Genomic DNA, 24674 nt, shown 5'->3' on the forward strand with positions numbered 1-24674 from the left:
ATTTTGGATATCTATGTTTAATACAGCGTATTAATTTTACCTAAGGGTGGCAATACCTACAAATCTTCTCTGATATTCTTGAACCTTTATTGTTTCATTAATATTTATCAATGACTAGGGAATTGTGAAGTCTCCTGTAAAATTTTTGAGATTGCTATTCGCATTCACTGGCCTGGACTTTGTGCTTGGTATTTCTCTTTTTTGAGACCTTTATTATTGTCAGTTCTGCATCACAAAATGAGGCCATTCATTTGTTTTGGAGAGTCTGCACACTTGCATTTGCGTCATTGAATTTAAGTTAAATATTGAATTTCCTTTTGGAGGTCACTGTCATCCACTTTGCAAACAGGCCTTTCTGCTGTCACATTCTTTGATGTCATTTTTGGAGATAAAATTCATCAATTTGCACAGGATCTCAAGTCCATGTTTCCAGTGATGAAAATGCTCAATTTTCCATTAGCAATTCTGCCAAAACCCCATTTATTGCAATTCATGTGGAAGCCAAATTATAAAATTCAAATTAAATACATATAGAGAGAGCAATAACCAAATTTGCTTCTTTTATTCTATATGCATTAACTCTTAAAATTTTTTATCTTTTAGTAAATGATATAAGTAATTCTCTTAAAATAAAATGGCATTAAAATCACATATAATTTTACAAGTATAAAATAGTTCTAACTAAAATATTACTATATTTTAGAAGATTCATTTTGACTTGTTTATCAAAAATCTTTCTAAGATTTCAGAAAGACATCTAAACAATTAGGTATGTTCTCATTAGCACCATTTATTCAGTATGCATCTCTAATTTCTGCATGCAATTTTTGCAGAGATTTTATCAGTTATGGATAGCTGGCTCAATAATGATTCCCATATAAGTTAGCCTATTTGTTTAGTTTTTGCAGTATTAAAGCACTTTTGCAACTAATACTGTTAAAGGCATAAGAGACTTAAATTATGCAACTTATTATTTAATAATTTTGAGCTGATATAAACCTTTTTCTTTTTATAGTCTTTTCTCAAATGGTCCTTCTTTGGCTTTGACTTGCTGTTGTACTATTTATTCTCATTCATCTTGAATTTAAGATATAATTTGTTATGGCGCTCACTTAAGTATTCTTACAAATCTGTTACTTTATGCATAAATAGAAAAATATGATCCATAAATTGAAGAGTCTCTCTTTCCCTATCAATTTATCTTTTCCCATTCTGAAGCAGAAGTACATTGATTAACACTTCAGCTCAAAGCATCTTGAGCTGAAATTTCTACAATTTTTTCAATTATTATGATAAAGAATATACCAGCACACAAAAGTTTCATGAAGTAGGTTATTTATATATAGATAGGCAACAAAGACAAAGAAGTCCAAGCATTTTTGTTGAGCCAAATTCCTAAGGCTCAGAAAAGCAGCCTACAGTAGATGGAGTCTCACCTGCTTGTAGGTACTTTGCTACACAACGACCTATTCTTTCCATAAAGACAGCAGTAAAGACCCATTTATACCAGGTTTCATAGCCCAGGAGGTACAACATTCACTGGGGTAAAGTGTGGAAAGATATCCTCTTTCTGAAGGGTCAGAAATACTTTGGGCTTTATTGACAGTTGTCTCTTATCTGAGGATGTTGTATTCCCAACAAATTCCAACATATTTTGTCTCAGTCAACAAACAGGCTTACTGCTGTGATAAAAAACAAATGACTACAAAACTTAGAGGAAGAAAACTTTATTTGCTTACAGTTTTTGAAATTCCACAGTACAGTCTATGTCAGGATGGGTCTGAGGAGCTCAGGACATGGTATAGGGAAGCAGATCCCAGTGGCAAAGAGCGAGCTTCCTGCTGTCACATCACAGAAGCCTGGGAAGCAAGAAAGAGCAAGAAGGGTATTCAAGGACAAAGCAGTGTCCTTAAGACCACACGCACAGGAACACATTTTCACTAGCTCTACCACAACTGCCCAGTTCACATCCAGTAAATCCATTACAATTGATTTATTCACTGACGAGTTTACTACCCTTATGACTAATTTATATCAACTGAACATTATTAGTACATGGCTCTTTAGGTGACATTCTATTTATTCCTTACTGTAACGTACATCTATTATGGAGAATTTTTACTATGAAAGAGAGAAGTGAGTTGGTCCATGGCCACTCAGACAAACTTCACATATCTTCCCATAGAATTTTCTTGATTCCTTCTTCATGAGAAACCTAGTGAGACCCTATTTATAAAAATAGGTGTGGTCCTCCTTCCTTGGCCAGCTGATAGGTTTTCTAAATCTTTCTACTCTGCTTCCTTTTTTTGTCCTGAGTCTCAGGGTAAATTGAGTTAAAAGTAGACAGTAATTCGTAGGCTACAGCCTGAACACTTTGTTGTTTTGAAATATTCTCTCAAGTTTGACCTTCCGGAAAGTCTCTACATTTGAGGCCTGAGAAGGCTCAGCCATAGGAATGGCTTCTACTGGTATAGAGGTGTGATGAATCATTTTCATCATGAATCATTTGAAACTCATCTTTTTCTCCACCTGCCAGTAGTCAGCACTCCTCAGCCATGAGAAATATGTTAAATAGGAACTTTTTTTTTTATCTGCTCCAGGGAGGCATGGAGTGGCAAAGATGTCAGTAAACAGCTCAGTCATTTTCTGTATATCTTCCTGCATGAAGTTTGATTTGAATTTTTCAAATTTTTCAAGTCAGATGTTAAGGAAGGACTGTCAGTCTAATAGCATGTCTCTGTTTGCCCATGTGCATTTATACCGTGGCAGGAGTTGCATTGCACCAGAGATGTGCCTCCCTCCTAAATGGGGTGCCCTGAAGGTTTTTAAGGAGTAATAACATTCTCCTTCTCAAATCAATCAAGCAGTGTCAATGGCACGAAACTTCCTACCATCCACTTCACCTTTGAGCCCATTTTGCTGAGCCTGGATGTAGGGTTGGCACTGATACTTGGCCAGCAGCACCAGATTAAAACAGAGATTTCAAGGGTTCATTATATTTAAGTTTCTTAAAAATTCCACAGCTTTCTCTGCCCGTGCTCTGTTATGCTTGCATGCCAGAGGAGGCTGTGCCTATCTTTGCCCCATCAATTTATTTTCTGGCCATTCAGACTCCTTATTTGCCATTGCATAAATGCCTGCACATGCAAGATCTCTTCTCGTTTATTAACTTGATCTTTGTGGGAATAACTCCAATTTTAAGATCATATAATCATTCAGAGTTCAATTTCCTCTTATATCATAGTACCCTTTACCATTCTCTAACCAAAAGTTGATATTATTAAGCACCTAATTTTTGTCGTCCAAATGGGAGAATAAGGATTTTGTATTTTTTTGAAATCTTAAATGAATTTATTATTACAAATATGGAAATGTAGAATATAGTTTACAGCCCCATACTATCCCTACCCGGGGTAGTATAGGGGGATGGCTTGAAAAGAAGTCACTGGAGGATTCTGGACCCAGAGCATTTTATATCAATAATCTTCTGACCCAAATAACTACCGAGGCTGAGCATCTTTTACACTTTTTGGCCCTTATGGGTTTGTATTGAAATTTACCTGTTCCTTTTTAGTCCATTTTTGGTTTTTTATTGTTGTCTTTTTGTTGAGTACGTGGAGTTCAATTATTCTTGCTAATTTTTTTTTTTTTTTTTTTTTTTTTTTTGGTACTGGGGATGGAACCCTTCTACCTCCGGGCTACAATCCCAGATCTATTTTATATTTTATTTGGAAACAGGGTCTCTTAAGCCAGTGAGGCTAGCTTAGAATCTACGCGATTCTCCTGTTTCCGCCTCTCAAACATGGGCATTACAAGCATGTGTCACCAAGCCTAGCTATTCTTGATATTTTTGACATATAATGCACTATATATTTTTCTAAACTATAACTTGTTTTTGAGTGTTTTTGCTAATTATCATGTTCATTTTTTAGGTTCTGCCAAAAGTGTGCAAGTACCACTTCTTTTTCTGCTATTTATGCTACAAAAAGGTTTTATTTATTTACTTATTTATTTACTTATTTATTGCGGTACTGGGGATGGAACCCAGGGTACTTCTACCTCCGAGCTACACCCCAGCCCTGTGTTATATTTTTATTTTGAAACAGGGTCTCACTGAGTTACATAGGGCCTCACTAAGCAGCTCAGGCTGTCCTCGAACTAAGATCCTTCTGTCTCAGCCTCCCAAATGCTGGGATTACAAGCGTACGCCACCATGCCTGGCTAGGTTTTGTTATTTTTAAGTGATTATGTATATACTACAGATTTTATTCTTAGATCTTACTTTGATTGGGTGACATGTTTGCTATCAAATTATACCAATTTTATTAAGCTATTTTTACCCAGTCATACACTAATGAATTCATTAGTGTTATTTTATGAACATTTTTCAGTGTATTAATATAAATTATTTCGGGGGAAATGATTATTTGAGCATGGAGAGGATATTCTAGGTAGAGAAAGTAAATTAAAAAGATATAGTATAAACAGAAGTAGAATGTGGCAACAATTTTAGCAGAGGATGTAAAACAGTGGTTTGCCAGAAAACAAGGTGACAGTGGCTTGTTTGATGTCTTTCTAGAGCTTAGGGAATCATACTACTTGATTGAACTCCCAGAAAAAAGATCAGCAAAGACTTTCAGACATAAAGAAAACAATAAACCAAATGGGTCGAGCAGGCATACACAGAATATTCCAACCAACAAAATCTGAATATACATACATTCTGAAGCTATTTTATAAAATAGGCAAGCCGGGCTTGGTGGCCCACGCTTGTAATCCCCGCGCTTGGGAGGCAGAGACAGGAGGATCACGCAGGTTCAAAGCCAACCGTGCGCGCTGGCTTAGGAGATCCTGTTTCCAAATTTTTAAAAATGTAAAAATAGGTCTGGGAGTGTAACCCGGAGGTAGAAGGGCTTCCAGGAACCCCAGTACCACACACACACACACACACACACACACACACACACACAATAAATAAATAAATAAAATAGGCAATATTCTTGGCCACAAAACAAGTATCAGCAAATTAAAAATAATATAATTCTGTATATCTTTACAGATAAGAATGGAATAAAAATAGAAATTAACAACAGGAAGATCCAATAAAATTGCATCAATAAAATGACATTGAATAACACACTTTTGAATGAGGACTGGATCAAAGAAAGAAAGGTAGGAAATAAAACAATTTCTATAATTAAGTAAAAATAGAGACACATTTTGCCCAAAACTACGAACACTTTGAACTCAGTGTTTTTTTTTTTTTTTTCGTTACTGGGGATGGAACCCTTCTACCTTCGGGCTATACTCCCAGGCATATTCTATACTTTTATTTGAAACAGGGTCCCTTAAGCCAGTGAGGCTGGCTTCAAACCTGCACAATCCTCCTGTCTCCGCCTCCCAAGCGCGGGGATTATAAGAGTGGGCCACTATGCCCGGCTTGAACTCAGTTTTTAAGAAAATAATTTATTACATCAAATTCCCCTATAAGAAACACAGAAAGTCACCTAATACACCACTCAATAATATACCTCAAGGCCCTCAGAAAACAGGGATAGGCTAATCACAAAGCCAGTAGAAAACAGAAAATAATTAAATTTAGAACATAAATAAATAAGAAACAAAATAAAAACCCCAAAACGTTGGTTCTTTGAAAAGATTAACAAGAACCAACCAAAACAAAGAAAAATCACTTCAACCAAAATTGTTAATTAGAAATAAAAAAGGAGATATTACCACAGACATTAGGAAAATACAAAAGGTCATCACATACTATTTTGAAAATGTATACTCCAGTAAATAGGAAAACACAGAAGAAATTGACAAACTTCTAAATACCTAAATCGTGTCAAGAGGATATAGCAAACCTAAATCAACCTACAGAAAACAAAATAATAATAGTAATAAAAAGACTTCAAAGAAATGTCCAGGTCTTGATAGATACCCAACAAAATTATACAAGCCTTTAAAGAAGAACTAAACCTAATCCTTCAAAAATTATTTTATGTACATACTTATAATCCAACTACTTGGAAGTCTGAGACAGGAAGATCAAAGGTTTGAAGCCAGCCTCAGCAACTCAGTGAGGCTCTCAGCAACTTAGCAAGATTTTGTTTCCAAATAAGAAATAAAATAGGTCTGGGAGTATAGACCAGATGTAGAAGACCCCTGGGTTCCCTCTCTAGGGTCACAAAAGAATGTACATAAAATAGAAAGAGATGGAATTCTCTCAAACTCCTCCTAAAACCAAAATCAAATAAAGATATTTAAAAGAAAAATACAGTTCTTTGATGAACATAGATGCAAAACAATTCTAAACAGAATACTAACAATATATATTTAAAACCATATCAAGAAAATTGTACACCATGACCAAATCAGTTTCATACTAAGGATGCAAGGCTAGTTCAAATACACACAGTGGTGGAATCGCAAATTAGTGCAGCTGCTATGAAGATCATTATGGAAATTCTTCTGAAAACTGGACTGAATTCACAATATGAGCCAACTATACTACTTCTGGGTATGTTTTCAAAGGGACTGAAGTCAGAATGTCATAATGATACACGTATATCCATGTTTATAGCAGTGCAATTGACAATAGCCAAACTTAGAAACCAACTTAGGTGTCTGTCAACAGATGAATGGATTACAAAATTGTAGCATATACCCACAATGAAATTCTACTTAGCAATAAAGAACAAAATTATGTCATTTGGAGGAAAATGGATGGACCAGGATTACATTAACTAGATTATCCAGTCACTGAAAAATAAATGTCATATGTTCTTGTTTCATATATTGAAGCTAGGGATTAATCTGGACACAGAAGGACTTTATATAAAGGGAGAGAAATTCCATTGGAGTAAAAGAGGTGGTTCAGAAAAGTGTAGTGACAGAGGGAATAAGAATCATCAAAAAAGGCACTTCCATTAACATTATCTACTTATGTAAGCATACCAATGCTAATCAGGGAACGGGGAAGGAAGCCGGACCAAGATCAACAACTACTGGGTCACAATCATTTTGAACGATATTATCATGTGATACACAATCATGAATAAAAGTATATATAAAATTATATAAATTACATGATAATTTTATATTTGTATACAATGCAGAATGATCAATACTGTTATTACATATAAATCTTTTTAAATTCTTTAAAATATTTTGAATAACTTTTAATAATAACATTCATGAAATGTCTATAGTTTACAATTATTTGTTAAATATACATCACTAGAAAAAACTTGAAGGCTTGAAAATACAAATTAATAATAAGGAGCTAGATGTGATTTCACACATCTGTAGTCTTAGCACTTGGAAGGCTGAGACAAGAAGATCACAGGTTCACACACACATATACACAAAGAAACACATATGCACAAAGAAACACACACATTTACACACATACTTACACAAGTTAATGAAAGTATATGTTAAATTTGATATTTTGATCAGTATACATTTTGTGCATGTATTAAAATATCGAAATGTATCCTCTAAGTATTGGGCATGCATTTTTTTGTGGTACTGGGGATGAAACCCAGGGGCATTCTACCTACAAGCTACACCCCAGTCCTATTTTTTTAAAATCTTTTTATTTTCTGAAACAAGGTTGCACTGAATTGCAGAGTCTCACTAAGTAGGTGAAGTTGTCCATGAAACCGTGATCCTCTGGTCTCTGCCTCCCAAATGCTGGGATTACAAATGTGCACCACCATGCCTGGCTGGATATGACTTAATAATACTTCAAATATAAATACTTCTAAAGAAGGTCACACTGCTTTGAAAATATCTCTCTACCTTCAAAATCTCTCTCTATATATTTAATATACATATACACATATCTATGTAGATAAAAATATTGATACCATATCTATCAACTATATACATTTATTTAACCCTTTTTATATTTTAAGTTCCCATGTTATATTAGTTGGCACATTATAGTAAACTACTGAGTTTTAGAATAAAGAGCAACTTTCTCTTTGCTCATAAATAGGTATGGGAACAGTCCATTGATAGCTATAACTGATCATTTTTTTGAACATACTTCTTTTAAAATAGCTATTCACTAAGTGTTTTAAGTCCAATCCTATTGGATTGTTTAGCCCTTGAGACTGCTAGTTGGGGGTAAAAATAAGATAAAAGAGAAATTATATGACAATATCTGACCCTTAGCAGAATCTTATATGATAGTATATCTTTACCTTTTTTGCCTGGCATATTAGTAAAAGTCTCCCCCAAATGTATGCATTTTATTATTTATTTTAATAGCATATTAAATGCACTGTGAAAAATGCTTGTTTGTTATTAAAAGAAGAGCTCAGTGTTAATAGATTAGGCAGTGATGCAGCTATATTTCAAAGTCAGCATAGGTCTGCTCTAAAGAGGAAGAAAAGAAAGAGATGTGGGTAGAGGGTTTGTGGGGAGAAGCAGAAAATAAGAAAGGAAGGAAGTAAAGAGAAAGAAATAAAGTGTTCAAAAATTTTATGTGAAACCATTGATTACCTTTGCTTTTTGCTTTATTTTGTTTTGTTTTGTGGTACTAGTATTGAACCCAAGGCCTCACCCATCTAGATAAGCAATCCACCTCTAAAGCTGCATCCTAGTCCTCATAATTTCTTCTTATTCCCATCAATTTTTCTCAAAGTATAAAAACATTTCTAAGAAATTTAAAGAATTATTCTAAGTTACAAAATAATTAAAAGGTAATTGCCACGTGATCTCTCAAAGTGGCGAGATACTATGAGGTTATAAAGGTATCAAAGAGAGAGTAAAAGCAGCAGTATAGTAACAACAATATTGTAGCAACCAATAATATTGATATTGATAGCTTTATTTATATTAATTTGTTTAATTATGATAGCAGCAATAACAGGTACACATTGTTTTAAAGAGGTTACTTTTAAGTAGCATAAATGTGATAAAGGAGGTCAGGATTTAATGTGCTGTTTGTCCTATATTTTGAACTATTTGCATTTTAACATTTAGCATATTTAATCAGGTGTGTGAAATTTGAATGATTTCTTACTTCCCTTACTCTCAGTCAGTGACATAATCAGCCCTCTGTCACCAACTATGTAGTACATCTTCTTTCCTATTCTGAATCTAGTACTCAACCACATCCAGTTAGTCTCTTAAACTTCTTGCACATTTTCCTTCCCTATTTGTTTCTGAAAACCTCTTTCCAGTAGTGAATTTTTTTATCTTCTTCTTCCTAGTCCCTCTACCCCAACTTACAATAAACGGAAAGAGATGATTCAGAGCTGTGTCTTTCTCCAGCACCTCTCTTGGTATCTTGTCAGCTAACAATGTCCCAAGATTCCAGGGCTGATAATTCAGCCAAGATTCACTGACCGACCCCTTCACATCAACTGGTTAGGCATGGAATGTGTTCTGTTCAGTGCCTTTGAAAAATCAGTGAGTAAATATTTTGTGCGCTACTTCACAAAGTATACTTACTTTGCTAAGAACTGCCAAAACTTTCCTGCTTCTTTCCTCTTATCTATGTACTAATAATCAAAATAAATAAAATGCAATTGAAAAACTCAAAATTAAAAATAACAATAAAATTGTTACCTCAAACTCAGAATTTTAGTTTTTCATTTTTCCTCAACATTTTAAGTTATAAAGGCATTACAAGTCTTCCTCCTCTCCAATATTTAACTAAACTTGATAATTTTTTGGTGTTGGGAATTGAACCAGGGTACTTCTATCCTGGAGCTATAGCCATAGCCCCCAACCAGTTTTTTTTTTTTTAATTTAAAAAAAGGGTCTTGCTAAATTGCTATATGCTGGCCTGGAACCTATTCTCCTCCTGTCCCAGCCTCTCAAATACTGGGATTATGGTATACACCAGTGCACCAGGTTCATTCACCTAAAATTTAAATCACAGAGGCCCCTTGACTCTTTTACCTGTTCCTTTACATCTATTTAGCTGTCACCATTTCCTATTGACAGTGACTGACTTCACCAAATATTTGGCATCTGTCCTCTCCTTTCTGAATCAATGGTTTATTGTTGAATAACAATACCTCCTGTCTCATAAGTCTGTGTGATGGGTAGGTGGTTTTTTTGTGGATTTAGCCATGGCCTGTCATTCAACTACTGTTAGCTGCTGGGTGAATTCAGATGGTTGGGATGGCCAGACAGCTTCATATATCTTTCTATTGAGTTATGCTCATAGACCAAAGTCTCAGAATTTTGAAATATCACCCTGTTCCGCCCTGTCCAAATTCAAATCAAATTTCTCATTTTTAGTTGGTGGACATTCTTCTATAAAGGAAAAATAACATAGCATTTCCATAGACTATGTAGATAGACACTTCATATAGTTCTTTTGGTTACTGTGAATGTTATTTTTTAGGTAGCACTTATTGCAACAATTCAACAACAATCTCCTTATTTTCTTTCTTACTGATGTAATCTTAGTTGTGATTTCCATTATTGTGTGTTTAGTAATACTCAAATTCTCTAGTGTTCCTGAGTTATCTCTGCCTTCTAATTTATCTGATATACTAGAAATGTTCTAATCAAGTGTCTTTCCTATCCATAGCAAGCAAACAAGCAGAAAGAATTGTTTCTTAAAGCTTTCAGAGAAAACATTTTTCTCTTCTTTCTGACATTGAGCATACCCATTATAACTTTCCTACTATGATACCCATGGTTCCTCTGCTCCTAACTTAGCATTCTGAAGTGTTACTTCTTGTCACCCTGCTTTGTTTCCCACAGTAGAGAATTCTGATTTTTACTAATCAGAAATTTAACCTTATCTCTTTTCATAAAATGCAGCTCATCTTTCAAATCAATATAATTTCTCCTGTTTTCATGTGTCATAGATTGTTTGGTGTGAATAAAATCCCGAAGCAAAAACTCTTAAAACAAGGATTAGAGCCTTCACTTTATGTGCATCCCTGTATCTCTGTAGAGACTCAACAGTATCTCTAGAACAGCTCTGTCTGGTAGAATGTAATATATCTCTCAAATCTAATTTAACATTTTTTTTTGTTTTGTTTTTGGTACTGGGACTTGAACCCATGGGTGTTCAATCTCTGAGTTATAACTTTAGCCCTTTATATTTATTTTTATTATTTAAAAAAATGTGTCTTGGTAAGTTGCTGAGGCTCTCACTGTGTTGCTGAGTCTAGCCTGGAGCCTGTGATCCTCCTATCATGGTATTTTTCCAAAAACTGTTCATTTAAAATCTTTAATAGCTACTTATAAAGAAGTAAGAGTCACACTGAATAAATAAATGCTACTAATATTAATTTAGGCTAATATGTAAAAATATGAACATTTCAACATGCACACATCATAAAATGATTAATTTTGTACTTTATTTTTATAGCTCTGAAATCCAGAGTGCATTTTGCACTCAGCATTTCTCTTTTCAGACTAGCAACATTTCAGCTGCTTGATAACTGATTTTTTGCTAGGAGCAGCCATTATGGACATCACAACCTTGAAATAATAGAAGAAACATTGGTGTAATAAAGAGAACATTGATTTGTCAGACCTATTAAACAATTCTATCTTTCTCACTTACTACATAGTCTTGGTCAATTTACTCAATACTTCTGGGTGTGAGTGTCTTTACATATACAACATTTTATGTCAAGATTAGAGATGGAAGTATTACCCAATTTCTAACATAGGGTTTATTTTCTTAAAAAAAAGAGTAGGTAGCTTATATTATGTCTATCTTATACAATACTTGGAACTTAGAGTTTGTACGTTATACACATTTATTGAGCACAAAAATATGTTAATCATTTCATAGGCCCAAGGAATATTACATATAAAATTTAATCTTTAAAAATCATGGTCCAGAATGGTAAACATGTGAACACTTAATTAGTTCCAGTATCTTACAATATAAATGAAATTTTGTGTGTGTTTGAGGGAGGATGGGACCTAAGGATTGAACCTTAAGTGTTCTACCTTCAAGCTACACCCCCAGCCCTGTTTATTTAATTTTATTTTTTAAAACAGGGTATTTCTAGCTTGTTGAGAGTCTCACTACATTCTTGAGGCTGTTATGTTGCTGAGGTTGGCTGTGAAGCTGTGACGGTCCTTTCTCAGTCTCCCAAATACGGGAATTACAAGAATGTGTGAACCACTATGCCTGCTTCTTTTCTTAAATCTAATACAGAAATAAATTTATTTATTTATTTATTTATTTATTTATTTATTTATTTATTTATTTATTTTTGTGGTACTGGGATTCCTGGAAACCCTTCTACCTCCGGGCTACACTCCCAGACCTATTTTATACTTAAAAAAAAAAAAATGGAAACAGGGTTTCTTAAGCCAACGCAGCTGGCTCTGAACCTGCTCAATCCTCCTGTCTCCGCCTCCCAAGCATGGGAATTACAAGAGTGCGCCACCATGCCTGCTAATACAGAAATTTAAATAACTACGTGTTTGGTGGAGGAGGAAAGCATAACTGAACAAAATATCCAGTTTCTTTTTTAAAATGGAAATACAACAGATGTTGGCAGGTAGATAGTTAAAGCAAGAGGTTGAGTATAAGTTCAGTTTGCTCTAGTTTTAATGTTTCTTTAATTAATAAAGGGCAAATGAAATAAAATCTAATACTAATTAAATAATATGCAAATAAGGAATGATTATATATATCAAGTGCAGATGTTTGAAAAGGCCAATATTCTTTAAATAAGACAAATCATAAATTTGTAAAAGATCATTGAGATTATTTTCTTGGGAGAGTTTATGACTGTTCAATTCCTGCTAGCATTATGATGGTTAATCCTTTTCAGATTATGAATAAACAGTTTATCCTCTAATTATTTATTTATGTTAACATTTACTTTGTAAATTTAATTTTTACATTGTTAACATTTATTTCACAACATGTACTTTTACAGGCATATAAATAGCTGCTAGAAAGAACCCAGACAACTTCAAAGCACAATGAAGTTCTTCCTGTTGCTTTCAGCCATTGGCTTGTGCTGGGCTCAGTATTCCCCACATACTGAGCAAGGCCGGACATCCATCGTCCATCTGTTTGAATGGCGCTGGGTTGATATTGCTGAGGAATGTGAGCGGTACTTAGCTCCCAAAGGATTTGGAGGGGTTCAGGTAGGTTTTGTTCACAGCAGAACTTGCACAGTTTAATTGTGCTCATAATAAATATTCTTAAAGTTAGTATCTGTTTATCTGTAGCAACATTTTATTTGACATATAAATACTCTAAAATAGTTTTCTATGGGAAAAATTATTGTTGTTGGTAACTTTATATTTTGTTTGAGGCATTATCCAGACATCTCTAATGCTACTAATATTAGCAAGTTCTTAAGGAATGTATCTGCATATGCAAAGCTTCAGAAGTAACTTTTCTTTATTGATTAGTTGCTAGAAGCTCTAATGATATAAAGTAAAGCATAATGTTATACTTACTAAAATTGTTTTATTTATAGGTTTCTCCACCCAATGAAAACCTTATAATTCACAACCCTTCAAGACCTTGGTGGGAAAGATACCAACCAATTAGCTACAAATTATGCACAAGATCTGGAAATGAAGCTGAATTCAGAGACATGGTGACTCGATGCAACAACGTTGGTGTAAGTAAACTCCTGTGTCCTTTAAAAATATCATAGAGAAAAATAATTTATTCTTTTTCTTTTAGAGAAAAATATTTTAATATTTGCATTTTACTTCATACTTTAGATATAACTCAAAGGAACTATATCCTTAAGTGCAATTATTGAAGTAACAATTTAAACTTTAACAAGCCGGGCGTGGTGGCGCATACCTGTAATCCCCTGGCTTGGGAGGTGGAGACAGGAGGATTGAGCAGATTTGAAGACAGCCACGCTGGCTTAAGAGACCCTGTTTCCAAATAAAAATGTATAAAAATAGGTCTGCAGGTGTATCCCGGAGTTAGAAGGGTTTCCCAGTACCACCAAAATAACAAACAGAAAAACAAAAAACCAACCAAACAAACAAACAAACAAAAAAACCCCCAAAACTTTAACATGGAGTTTGTCATGAAAAACATTTACTTTTAACATTTATAGCTATTGTATATATTTCCCAGCAAATTTTTAGATACAAATTGAAAATTTCAGTTATAATAATTGCTGTTGTTTATTTGTGATTTATGTTTATCCACCATATGTACTGGATTTTTTTTTCTGCATCATTTCTTTCTGTTTGTGTGTTTTTGCTTGTAATACCTGTTTTCTCCCTACAGTGAGAAGCTTCTCACTAAGGGACAAGTATCTGCTTTTCTTTCTTCGGATTCTAGGCGAAAGAAAATTTAATTGTTTCTTTCGCCTTATGACCCACTAAATTTCAAAATCAATTAGTCTCTCCTGTCTCAACTAAGTATCACCTCTTTAAAAATAGATGCTTTAATTTCTTCATAATTATGATAGTATTTTTTTCTCCATTATTATTTATGTAAATATTTGATCAACTAGGTAGAATAGATAGAGCTCTTCATTCCATGTTAGTTTTTCGTCTCGGTTGACTTTTGGTGTAGAAAAATAAAGCTTAAAAGAACAAAACAATGTTTTGGAGTTTAACATTCAGTAAAATTTAATCCATAGTCTTATGTTTCTCTCTAAAGTCAAACTAACATGGACCCCTTGCTTTTCAGGTCCGTATTTATGTGGATGCTGTAATTAATCACATGTGTGGGGAAGGTGCAGGTTCTGGAACAAGCAGCACTTGTGGATCTTACTACAACGCTCAAAACAAGGAGTTTCCAGGAGTTCCTTACTCTGCTTGGGATTTCAATGATGGTAAATGTAAAACTGCAAGTGGCCACCTTGAGACCTACAATGATGCTGCTCAGGTGATTTTTATTTTATTTATTTATTTATTTATTATTTATTTATTTTTGTGGTACTGGGAATGGAAACCAAGGACATTCTACCTCCAAGTTATATCCCCAGGCTTCTTCTTTTGTTTTTTTCATTATTTATTTTGAAACAGGATCTCAATGAGTTTCAAAGGGCCTAAGTAGCTGAGGCTGTTCACGAACCGCAATTCTCCTGTCTCAGCCTCCCAAATGCTGGGCTTAAAAGCCACCATGCCCAGCTTTCAGGTAATTATTTGTTTAAAATAATAATCTGCTAAAGAACAATCCATGCCTTTATTTATGGCCATGTAGCTAATTGGACAGCATTTAAAGTACCAGTTTAGATTTCTTAGGAAACAAGTTGCCAAGACTGATTGGTTCAAACACTAAGCTCATACCAATATTCAAAAAAATTTTCCAGTCATGGGCTTGGGAATATAACTCAGAGGTAGGGCATGTGGGAAGTCCTGGGCTCTCTCCTTGGCGCCACGGAACAAAAATAAATAAATAAATACTTCTCCTAACCACTTGAAAACCTCATTGACTTTATTTCCTACAATCTCCATTTTTATACTTGAAAATTACTTCATAGATACGAGCAGCGCGTGGTGGCACACACTTGTAATCCCAGCATTTGGGAAGTTAAGACAAGAGGGCTGCACAAGTTTGAAGTTAGCCTCAGCTACGTAGGCCCTTAGCAACTCAGTAAGACCCTATTTCAAAACAAAGAATAAAAACTAGGGCTGGGGTTGTCACTTGGAGGTAGAATGCCTCTGGATTCCATCCCCAGTGCTGCAAAATAGAAAAACAAAAAAGTAGGTGCACAGTATAATGTCAGTAACCCAGTGACTCATGAAATGAGGTATAAAAGAAATATCTATTCATGAATAAATTAATAATAAAATGGATTCTCCGGTGAGTGATGATTTTTTTTTTTTTTTTGGCATTAATCCCAATATATTTACCCTCACAGGTCAGGGACTGTCGTCTGTCTGGTCTCCTTGATCTTGCCCTGGAGAAAGATTATGTGCGCACCAAGATTGCTGACTACTTGAACAATCTCATCGATATTGGTGTGGCAGGGTTCAGACTCGGTACTTCAAAACACATGTGGCCTGGAGACATAAAGGCAATTTTGGATAAACTGCAAAATCTAAACATGAGTTGGTTTCCTGCAGAAAGCAAACCTTTCATTTTACAGGAGGTACAGCAATTTGTATATGTGCATATAAAATATTTTGTTTGTGAGAAAATAAATGGAAAATCTAGTTAAATATACAATTTTAAGCGAATGTCGGAGTCACTTCATACAGCAGATGTAACACATGGAGTTCTTTGTCATAGTGGGTCCTATGGAAGTGGGGAGAATTTATTTATGCTGCAAACTTTAATGTGTCATTTAGTATATAACCGGAGACCATCTAGCCAGACAGAACCATAAAGTTGTCATACAAGTCCATCTGTTTGAATCTGAATATGGTGATAACACTATTAGCTCTGTAAGGCTTTAGGTAAACTGATTCACCCTTCTCTGCAACCATTTTATTTTCTCATATAAAGGGAAAGAGGAAGGGAAAGGCTGATGGCTTTACTTTCAAGAATTAAATGAGTGAGTTTCATGCTCTGAGAAATTCTGATCAGATAGCAAATGCCATGTCAGTCTGAGCTATTGTTCTTTTATCTTATGTTAAAGACTAGATTAGGTTAACATTCTCACAAGGCAACAGGTCACCTTGTCATTAGCATTTTTTTTTAGAATCTTGGCACATACTCTCTAAAAGTTTGTATCTTAGTATAAGAAAAAACAATTTTAGCATTTCTAGTGTCATAAGTGATTAAAAGCTATTTTTATGAAATACTAGTTTATCCACTAAAATATTGTAGGGTACAACCATTAAAATGATATTTATCTTATATATTTTCAGGTAATTGATCTGGGCGGTGAGGCAGTTTCAAGTAGCGAGTACTTTGAAAATGGTCTTGTGACAGAATTCAAATATGGTGCAAAACTGGGCACAGTAATCCGCAAATGGAATGGAGAGAAGATGGCCTACTTAAAGTAAATGAAATATAATTTTTTATTTGAAATATTTCACAGATCTTTTAGTAATAATACTATAAATATTTTATTAGATATTGATGAATATATTATTGGAAACTTCTTTAAACATGTATCAAGAAGCTGATTACTAAGTGGTATTGCTAATAAAATCCCAATTAATAAACTTTTTATTCACAATAACTATCATAAGGAATTATTGTAGAAACTGAAAGCACCATCTAGACATTTTAATATGTATTAGATATGAATATACTAAATTTGAATGTTTTCCTAGCTAGAGCCAGATAATTATTAGAAGGAACCTACCATTTATAAGTGCCTATTAAGTATGGCATTTATATGTTTTATATGTCATTTAACTAATTTTAAATGTTAAAATGTTACAATATATTACACTGCAATGATACAATAATGAAGAATCAGGTTAAGCCACTTTGCCTTTCTATATTACATATACTGAAACACTTAAATGGATCTTTTTTTGTGTGTGTGATACTGGCGATGGAACCTAGGGGCATTCTACATCTGAGGTACACCCTCAGCCTTATTATTATTATTATTATTATTTTCTTTTTTGGTGGTACTGGGGATGGACCCCTTTTACCTCTGGGCTACACTCCCAGAATTATTTTATATTTTTATTTGGAAACAGGGTCTCTTAAGTCAATGAGGCTGGCTTCAAACCTGCATGATCCTCCTGTTTCTGCCTCCCAAGCACGGGGATTACAAGCGTGCACCACCACGCCTTATTTTTTATTCTTTATTTTGAAACAGGGTCTCACATGTAGAAGAAGGCCTCACTAAGTAGCCTAGGCTGGCCACAAACTGTGATCCTCCTGTCTTAGCCTTTCAAGTACTAGGATTATAAGCATGCGCCATAACATCTGGCTTAAATAGATCTTTTTTTAAAAAACAAAAATATTATATTCATATGAAAAAAAATACAAGAGCCTCACATATATATGAGTGTGGAATAAACTTGAGATTACATATATTTATATAAAATATGTATGTATACACATGGAACACAAAATTATATGTCCATATGTGAATGAAATACGAGAAATCTACACATATACAAACATATGGAATATATTACATATATTGATATAAAATATATACATATATGTGTATATGCAACGTAATCTTATCAATTAAGTGTTTAATTAGAGTATTTGCCTGAGGATGCTGTATGAAAAAAGATGAAGATTTAGATTACTCTAAATCTGTTGTAAAAGAATATATGTGTATTTATATATATTAATATATAATATGTATTACATATTATTATTATATTTTAATAGGAACTGGGGAGAAGGCTGGGGTTTCATGCCCTCTGACAGAGCCCTGGTGTTTGTGGACAACCATGACAATCAACGTGGACATGGAGCTGGGGGAGCATCTATTCTTACATTCTGGGATGCCAGGTAAGAGACAACGCTCTCTACATTTCTTTTTTACCTGAATTTTTAAGACAGAAAATTATTCATCTCCTATTATAACATCATTTTATAATTTTCAGATTGTATAAAATGGCAGTTGGATTCATGCTTGCTCATCCTTATGGACTTACACGAATCATGTCAAGTTACCGTTGGGAAAGATATTATGAGAATAAAAATGTAAGTTTTAGAATTGTTCAGAATATCTTTTTCTCAAGAAAAATAAGGCTCTTTTGTTTTGAATTACCATCAGCTTTGTACTTTCAATATTTATTCATCAAGTATTTATTTAAGTGTAATCTTTAGGCTAGTCTCTGATTTTAGTAATGCAAAGCATATTAAAGAAGTAAAATGTACTTTTTCTATTGTCATAGAGTACAAACCTGCTTTAAAAATATAAGGAACATCCAAATGCACTAAAAAGGAAAGAAGCAAACACTTAATATGAGCAAGATACCAAGGAGTGAAATATATACTTCTTATAAGCACATACCTCATAGATTAGATAGAAAAATTATACTAGATAATACTTATGAAAAATATAAAAGTCCTTTCTGATGAGCAGTATAAATGTTTCTTCAGTACCTTCAAAAGGCTCTATGTAATGCTAAAATTTGATTATAATGTGCTGAAGTTTAAATAGAGAAATAACGTATAAGAGAAAAGAAATTGCATATATATATAAAATGTATATATGCATATTATATAACATATCATATGTATATAATTTATATCATATGTATTAAATACCAGAATTTGTAGACAATCTCAGGAACTGTAAGAATGACAAAAATATTGGGTAAAGACATTTGAATAGGAATTTCAAAAAAGAATGGAGACATGAGTATAAAGTATTTTTTAAATTTAGGAGAGGGTGTTCCTTATACATTGACAATTTCCTAAGTGGCATCCTAAGAAACTTTACATTAAAAGGAGAAGCTCTTCACACCTAAAGCAGAAAGTCAGATAAACTTCTATTTTTTAAGATTTTTTTCAATTTGAGAAGCCTGCTTCTCAAAGTATGTGGTAAAAAAAAGGGGGAGCAACTCACCCTATTGTTGGTAGTTTTAATTTTTAAAATGGATTCTTTGAAAATTAACCAGCTTCTAGCTAGGCGTTGTGATGTACACTGAAATCCCAGGACTTTACTGGTTCAGACAGGAGGATTGCAGTATGAGACTCTCAGGAACCTAGCAAAACTATGAGAAACTCTAGATGAAGAAGGAGAGCCCTGGTGTGATGCAGCACGCTTGTAATCTCAGCATTTGGGAGGCTGAAACAGGAGGATAGTAGTTCAAGGACAGCCTCAGCTACTTAGGCCCTTTGCAACTCAGTGAGACCTTGTTTCTAAATAAAGAAAAACAAATAGGGATGGGGGTGTAGCTCAGAGGTAGAATGCCCCTGGATTCCATCCACAGTAGTGCAAATATAATACATACATACATACATACATACATACATACATACATAGACTAAAAAATAGGGCTGGGGGGTGTAGCTTGGAGGTAAAATGCCACTGGTTTCCATTGCTGATACTGCAAAAAAAAAAAAAAAAAAGGAGAAATCATACAGGAGCAAATGAGGTGCTCTAAATGAGGGGGATAAGAGAGGTAAGAGGAAAATTCCTTAATGTACATGATGTACATTCACAAACATATTAAATTCAATCACTAATCGAAACATGAGCATTGGGGACGGGCTAAATGAGTGATGCGTGCATATAGCCTCTACCATCTTATACTCTATTAAGATTTATGACTACAATGCACCAATAAAAAGTAAAAATGATACTAAAAATAGAAAAGTTCTGAAGGTATAGTTTGAAGGTACAGTTTCCCAGGGTTCAATCCCCAGTACAAACATTAAAAAAAATAAAATGAACCAATTTCTTATATTTTCACTAACGCTTCTTCTGTTTTCATGAGTCATAGATTACTTCCATTTTCTTTTTTTTCTTATTATATTTCTACTTAACCAAGACTTCTGTATCATAAAAATTAATGACATTACCCATTTTACCCATTGTTCATTTACAACATGATTTTACACCGGCACTTCTTCTGGAATTTGGCCTTTTCCACATGTATTTTTTATATTTTTTACTTTTTTAATTCTATCTTATTATTTTTAGTTAGGAATTATTTAAGAAATAGAAAAATGTAGAGAACCTAGTAAAACATACACTGACCTATCTACCTGACAAGCATAACTGAAAAATGTTAACAACAACTAATATTTTAAAATAATCTTTTACTGAAGCATAGCATAAAAAGGTGAGTGTATTAAAAAACACATAGTTGAACAACATACCTAAAAAGAGTGTATGGTACTGAGAATGGAACTCAGGGGCATTCTACATCTGAGCTTCATATCCATTCCAATTTTTTAAAACAGGGACTCATTAAGTTGCAGAGGGCCTCATTAAGAAGCTGAGGCTGGCTACAAACCTGTGATCTTTCTGTCTCAGTCTACCAAGTACTGAGATTACAAGCATGCATCACTATGCCCAGCTTCCCACCCATAGTTTTTTTTTTTTTAAATGTTGACAATCAGAGCAAAAACATATAATATTAAAAATTGCTTAATTTATTAAAGAATATAAATATGTATTCATTTGTTCATTGAACAAAAGTGGTATAAAATTAACTAGTGCCGATTTATCAATCATTATAGTCAAGGTATTATTATAGCAATCAAGCGATCTTTCTGTTTTGAAGATGAGTAAACTGAAGCACAGAGAAAATATATGTACTGATTGAAGTATGAGGGCTTATAGTATGTGAGCCCATGTCCCATATATAGTGTTCTTGACACTAATCTATTACCTTCCCAATGTCATTGAATTCTTCATAGTGAAATTAATAATACATTGTTTGGAAAGAAAATGAAAGAACAAAAATGAGCTACTCCTGTTTGAAACATAGAAGTAGGATCTTAGAATAAAGATGCTATAGAGGTTCATCAAAATAATGAAGGAGTTGGATTCTAAATAAAGACAGTACAATCAAGCATGTTGCACAACCACTTGGGTTGGTGTAATAGAATGGAAGAGGAAAATACAGTATGTTAAAAATCTAAGTTTTTTTCCCCATAATTAAGGATGTTAATAGTTGGATTGGGCCACCAAATGATAATGGAGTGACTAAGGAAGTAACTATTAATCCAGACACCACCTGTGGCAATGACTGGGTCTGTGAACATCGATGGCATCAAATAAGGTGAGAATACTCAATGGAGCCATAGTCTTTAAGAGTAGACTTAGGTTAACATTTTTATTAAACTGTTGAAATTCAAGGGTAGTATAATTTTATGCCATGTCATGCTTTTAGGAACATGGTTGCCTTTCGAAACATAGTTGATGGGCAGGCTTTAACAAACTGGTGGGACAATGGAAGCAACCAAGTAGCTTTTGGAAGAGGAAACAAAGGATTCATTGTCTTTAACAATGATGCCTGGTAAGTAGATAGGAATTAAAATAGTGTTTTTTACTCCTATATTCTTGTTTTATTCTTTTTCTTGTTACTTTATACATATCTGACAAGTCCTTTTGTCAGTGGATTAAGAAAACAGAGACCAGAAAATTTCATAAGAAAAAAATGTTCGTAGCTCTCTCTTTTATTTTGTTCCCATGTTTTTAGAAAGATTTTATATTTTAAGTAGAGTTTTTCTATGCTTGTTTAAGGCTTGAAATATCATTTAAAATATATAAAATATAGACACATGGATATTCACATCATACATGACAGTAAATACACCAATTGATAAATGAGGGTTACAAAATTAGGAAAAGTACATGCCTTTCATGGCCAGTACTCGATTATCTTTTTGAATTTTTTTGTATAGTTTTGTACTTCAGCTATTAGTTTATCTGTACTTTTCATACACATTCTTCACATATCTATCTGTGACAGATAATATTATAAAAAAGTATAGGTGTAAGTAAAATATATTAAATTCAATGTTGTTCCTCAAGAAATTTTTGTGTTTGATTTGCAAAGCTTCTATTTCTGGCCTTTTATTTGTGATATTAATATCCTATTCTTCTAATAATTCCCTCATACACAAAACCATAGCTTAGCAAACATCTTTGAAACTGTAGAAATGTCTAAATCCAAGACCAATTTCTATTCATATTTAGCTTATGTTAGCCAAAATGAGATTTTTCTGCCCCAAATAAGTGATGTATGTCTCTTTTTTGTCAAAAGAGCTCATGAATTCTTTACTTTTGTCTTTGATAACTGAGAAAGCTAAAATATATGTATATGACAGCTTTATATTGCAGTATATTTATTTCTTCATAGAAATACTAGATTACATTTACCTCTGTATGAAATCTTTTTTAGCCTTTTGAAAACATGTTTTACATTTTTACAAGTTATTCATCATTTCCTAAGGCTAGAAGAGGACAAATTTTAGATATTTATGTTTAACACAGGATATTTATTTTCTCTATGGGTGGCAATTCACTGATATTCATGAACTTTCATTGTTTTATAATATTCACCACCTACTACTATGAAATTGCAAGGTCTTCTTTAATATTGACTGTGTTCCTGAAATGCTATTTCCATGCACTGGGCTGGATTTTGTGGGAGGCTTTTTTTTGCTTGAAACCCTAAGTTCTCTGAGTTTCATACCACAAACTGAGGACATTTATTTATTTTGGAGAGTCTGCACACTTGCATTTGAATGTGTTGAATTGAAGTGACATATTAAACTTCCTTTTTCAGGTCACTTTCAACCATTTTGCAAACTGGCCTTCCTCCTGGCACCTACTGTGATGTCATTTCTGGAGATAAAGTTGATGGCTATTGCACAGGATCTCAAGTCCATGTTTCCTGTGATGGCACTGCTCAGTTTTCTATTAGCAACTCTGTCGAAGACCCATTTGTTGCAATTCATGTGGAAGCCAGATTATAAAATCTTAATTAAATACTTATAGAGAGAAGAGTAACCAAGTATGCTTCTTTTCTTCTCTATATATTAACCCTTAACATTCTTTAATTTTTAGTAAAATGTATAAGTAATCCTCTTGAAATAGAACAGCATTGAAAAATCACATAAATTTTGCAATTATAAATGCATTTTAATGTATTACTGTGTTTTAAAAGATTCACTTTAACTTGTCAGTGGACTTTCTAAGACTTCAGAAAGTCATGCAAATAATTATGTGTGTTGTCATTAATACCATCTATTCATTATGCATCTCTAATTCTTCTGTGTAATTCTTATAGAGTTTCTATCAGTTAGGGATAGCAGGCTTAATGATGATTTCCATACTAGTTAGCCTATTTCTTTGGTTTTCTCAATACTAAGGCATTTTTGCAACTAATAAAGTTAAAGACAGAAGATACTTAAATTATGTAACTTATAATTTTAGTAATATTGAGCTGATAAGAAACTTCTACTTTTCCTATAGTCTTTCCTCAAATTTTTCTTCTTTGGCATTGACTTGCTGTTTTATTATATTTTTTCTCCATTTTATATTTAATATAAAAATTTTATGCCTCTCCAGTCCTCTTATAAATCTGTTATTTTATGCATAAATAGGAAAATATAATTCATATATTGGAATGTCTTTCTTTTCCTATCAATTTATCTTTTTTCATTGTGAAGCAAATTCAGAGTGCATTAATTAACACTTCTGCCCATCTTCATTTGAAATTTTTATATCTGTCTAATTTTTATGATAAAACAAGCACACAGAAGTTTCAAAAATTAGGTTACTTATGTACAGATTGGAGGCAAAGGTCACAGAGTCCTAACATTCATTTTGAGCCAAGTTCCTAAGGTTCAGAAAAGCTGTCTAGGGTAGATTAATTGCTTGTGTGCAATTTGATAACATAGCAGAGAGACCATGCTGCCTAGGTTTCATTTCCCAGAAGGCACAGCATTCAATAGGATAAAGTATGGAAAGATATCCTGTTCCTGGAAGGTGAGAAATAGTTTGGGCTTTATTGACAGTTTATTTTTATCTGAGCATATTGTATCCCCAATGTATTCCAAAGTATGTGTCTCAGTTAACAGTCTTACTGCTCTAATCTAAAACAACCAATTACACAACTTAGAGGAAGGACATTATTTGCTCAAAGTTTTAAAACTTTCATATTTCAGTCTATGTCAGTTTGGGTCTGAGGAGCTCAGGGCACATGAGTGGGGAAGAGCAAGAGCTCTGCTGTCACGTTATAGAAGCCTGGGAAGCAAAAAAGAGCAAGCAAAGGAATTCAAACTACTCTCCCCAAGACCATAACCACAGCGGCCTACTTCCTCCAGCCCCTCCCCAACTGCCCAAGTTAACACCTAGTAAATCCATTACAATTATTTATCCATGAGT

The 24674-nt window shown here is 33.6% G+C and overlaps 1 protein-coding gene across 1 annotated transcript; it reads left to right on the forward strand.

Annotated features, from left to right (window-relative positions):
• Nucleotides 1–12939: 12939 nt before the first annotated feature.
• Nucleotides 12940–23260, forward strand: LOC308259733 (pancreatic alpha-amylase-like; the record flags this gene model as incomplete). The annotated part of the gene is made up of 10 exons (XM_080690966.1): nt 12940–13107; nt 13446–13592; nt 14633–14830; nt 15810–16040; nt 16762–16895; nt 18203–18325; nt 18421–18520; nt 21440–21558; nt 21670–21795; nt 23071–23260. 10 exons carry the CDS (start codon nt 12940–12942, stop codon nt 23258–23260), a joined length of 1536 nt encoding a protein of 511 aa, XP_080547092.1.
• Nucleotides 23261–24674: the final 1414 nt, after the last annotated feature.

Source organism: Muscardinus avellanarius (genome assembly GCF_963383645.1).
Source record: "Muscardinus avellanarius genome assembly, chromosome: 3".
NCBI classification, from domain to species: Eukaryota; Metazoa; Chordata; class Mammalia; order Rodentia; family Gliridae; genus Muscardinus; species Muscardinus avellanarius.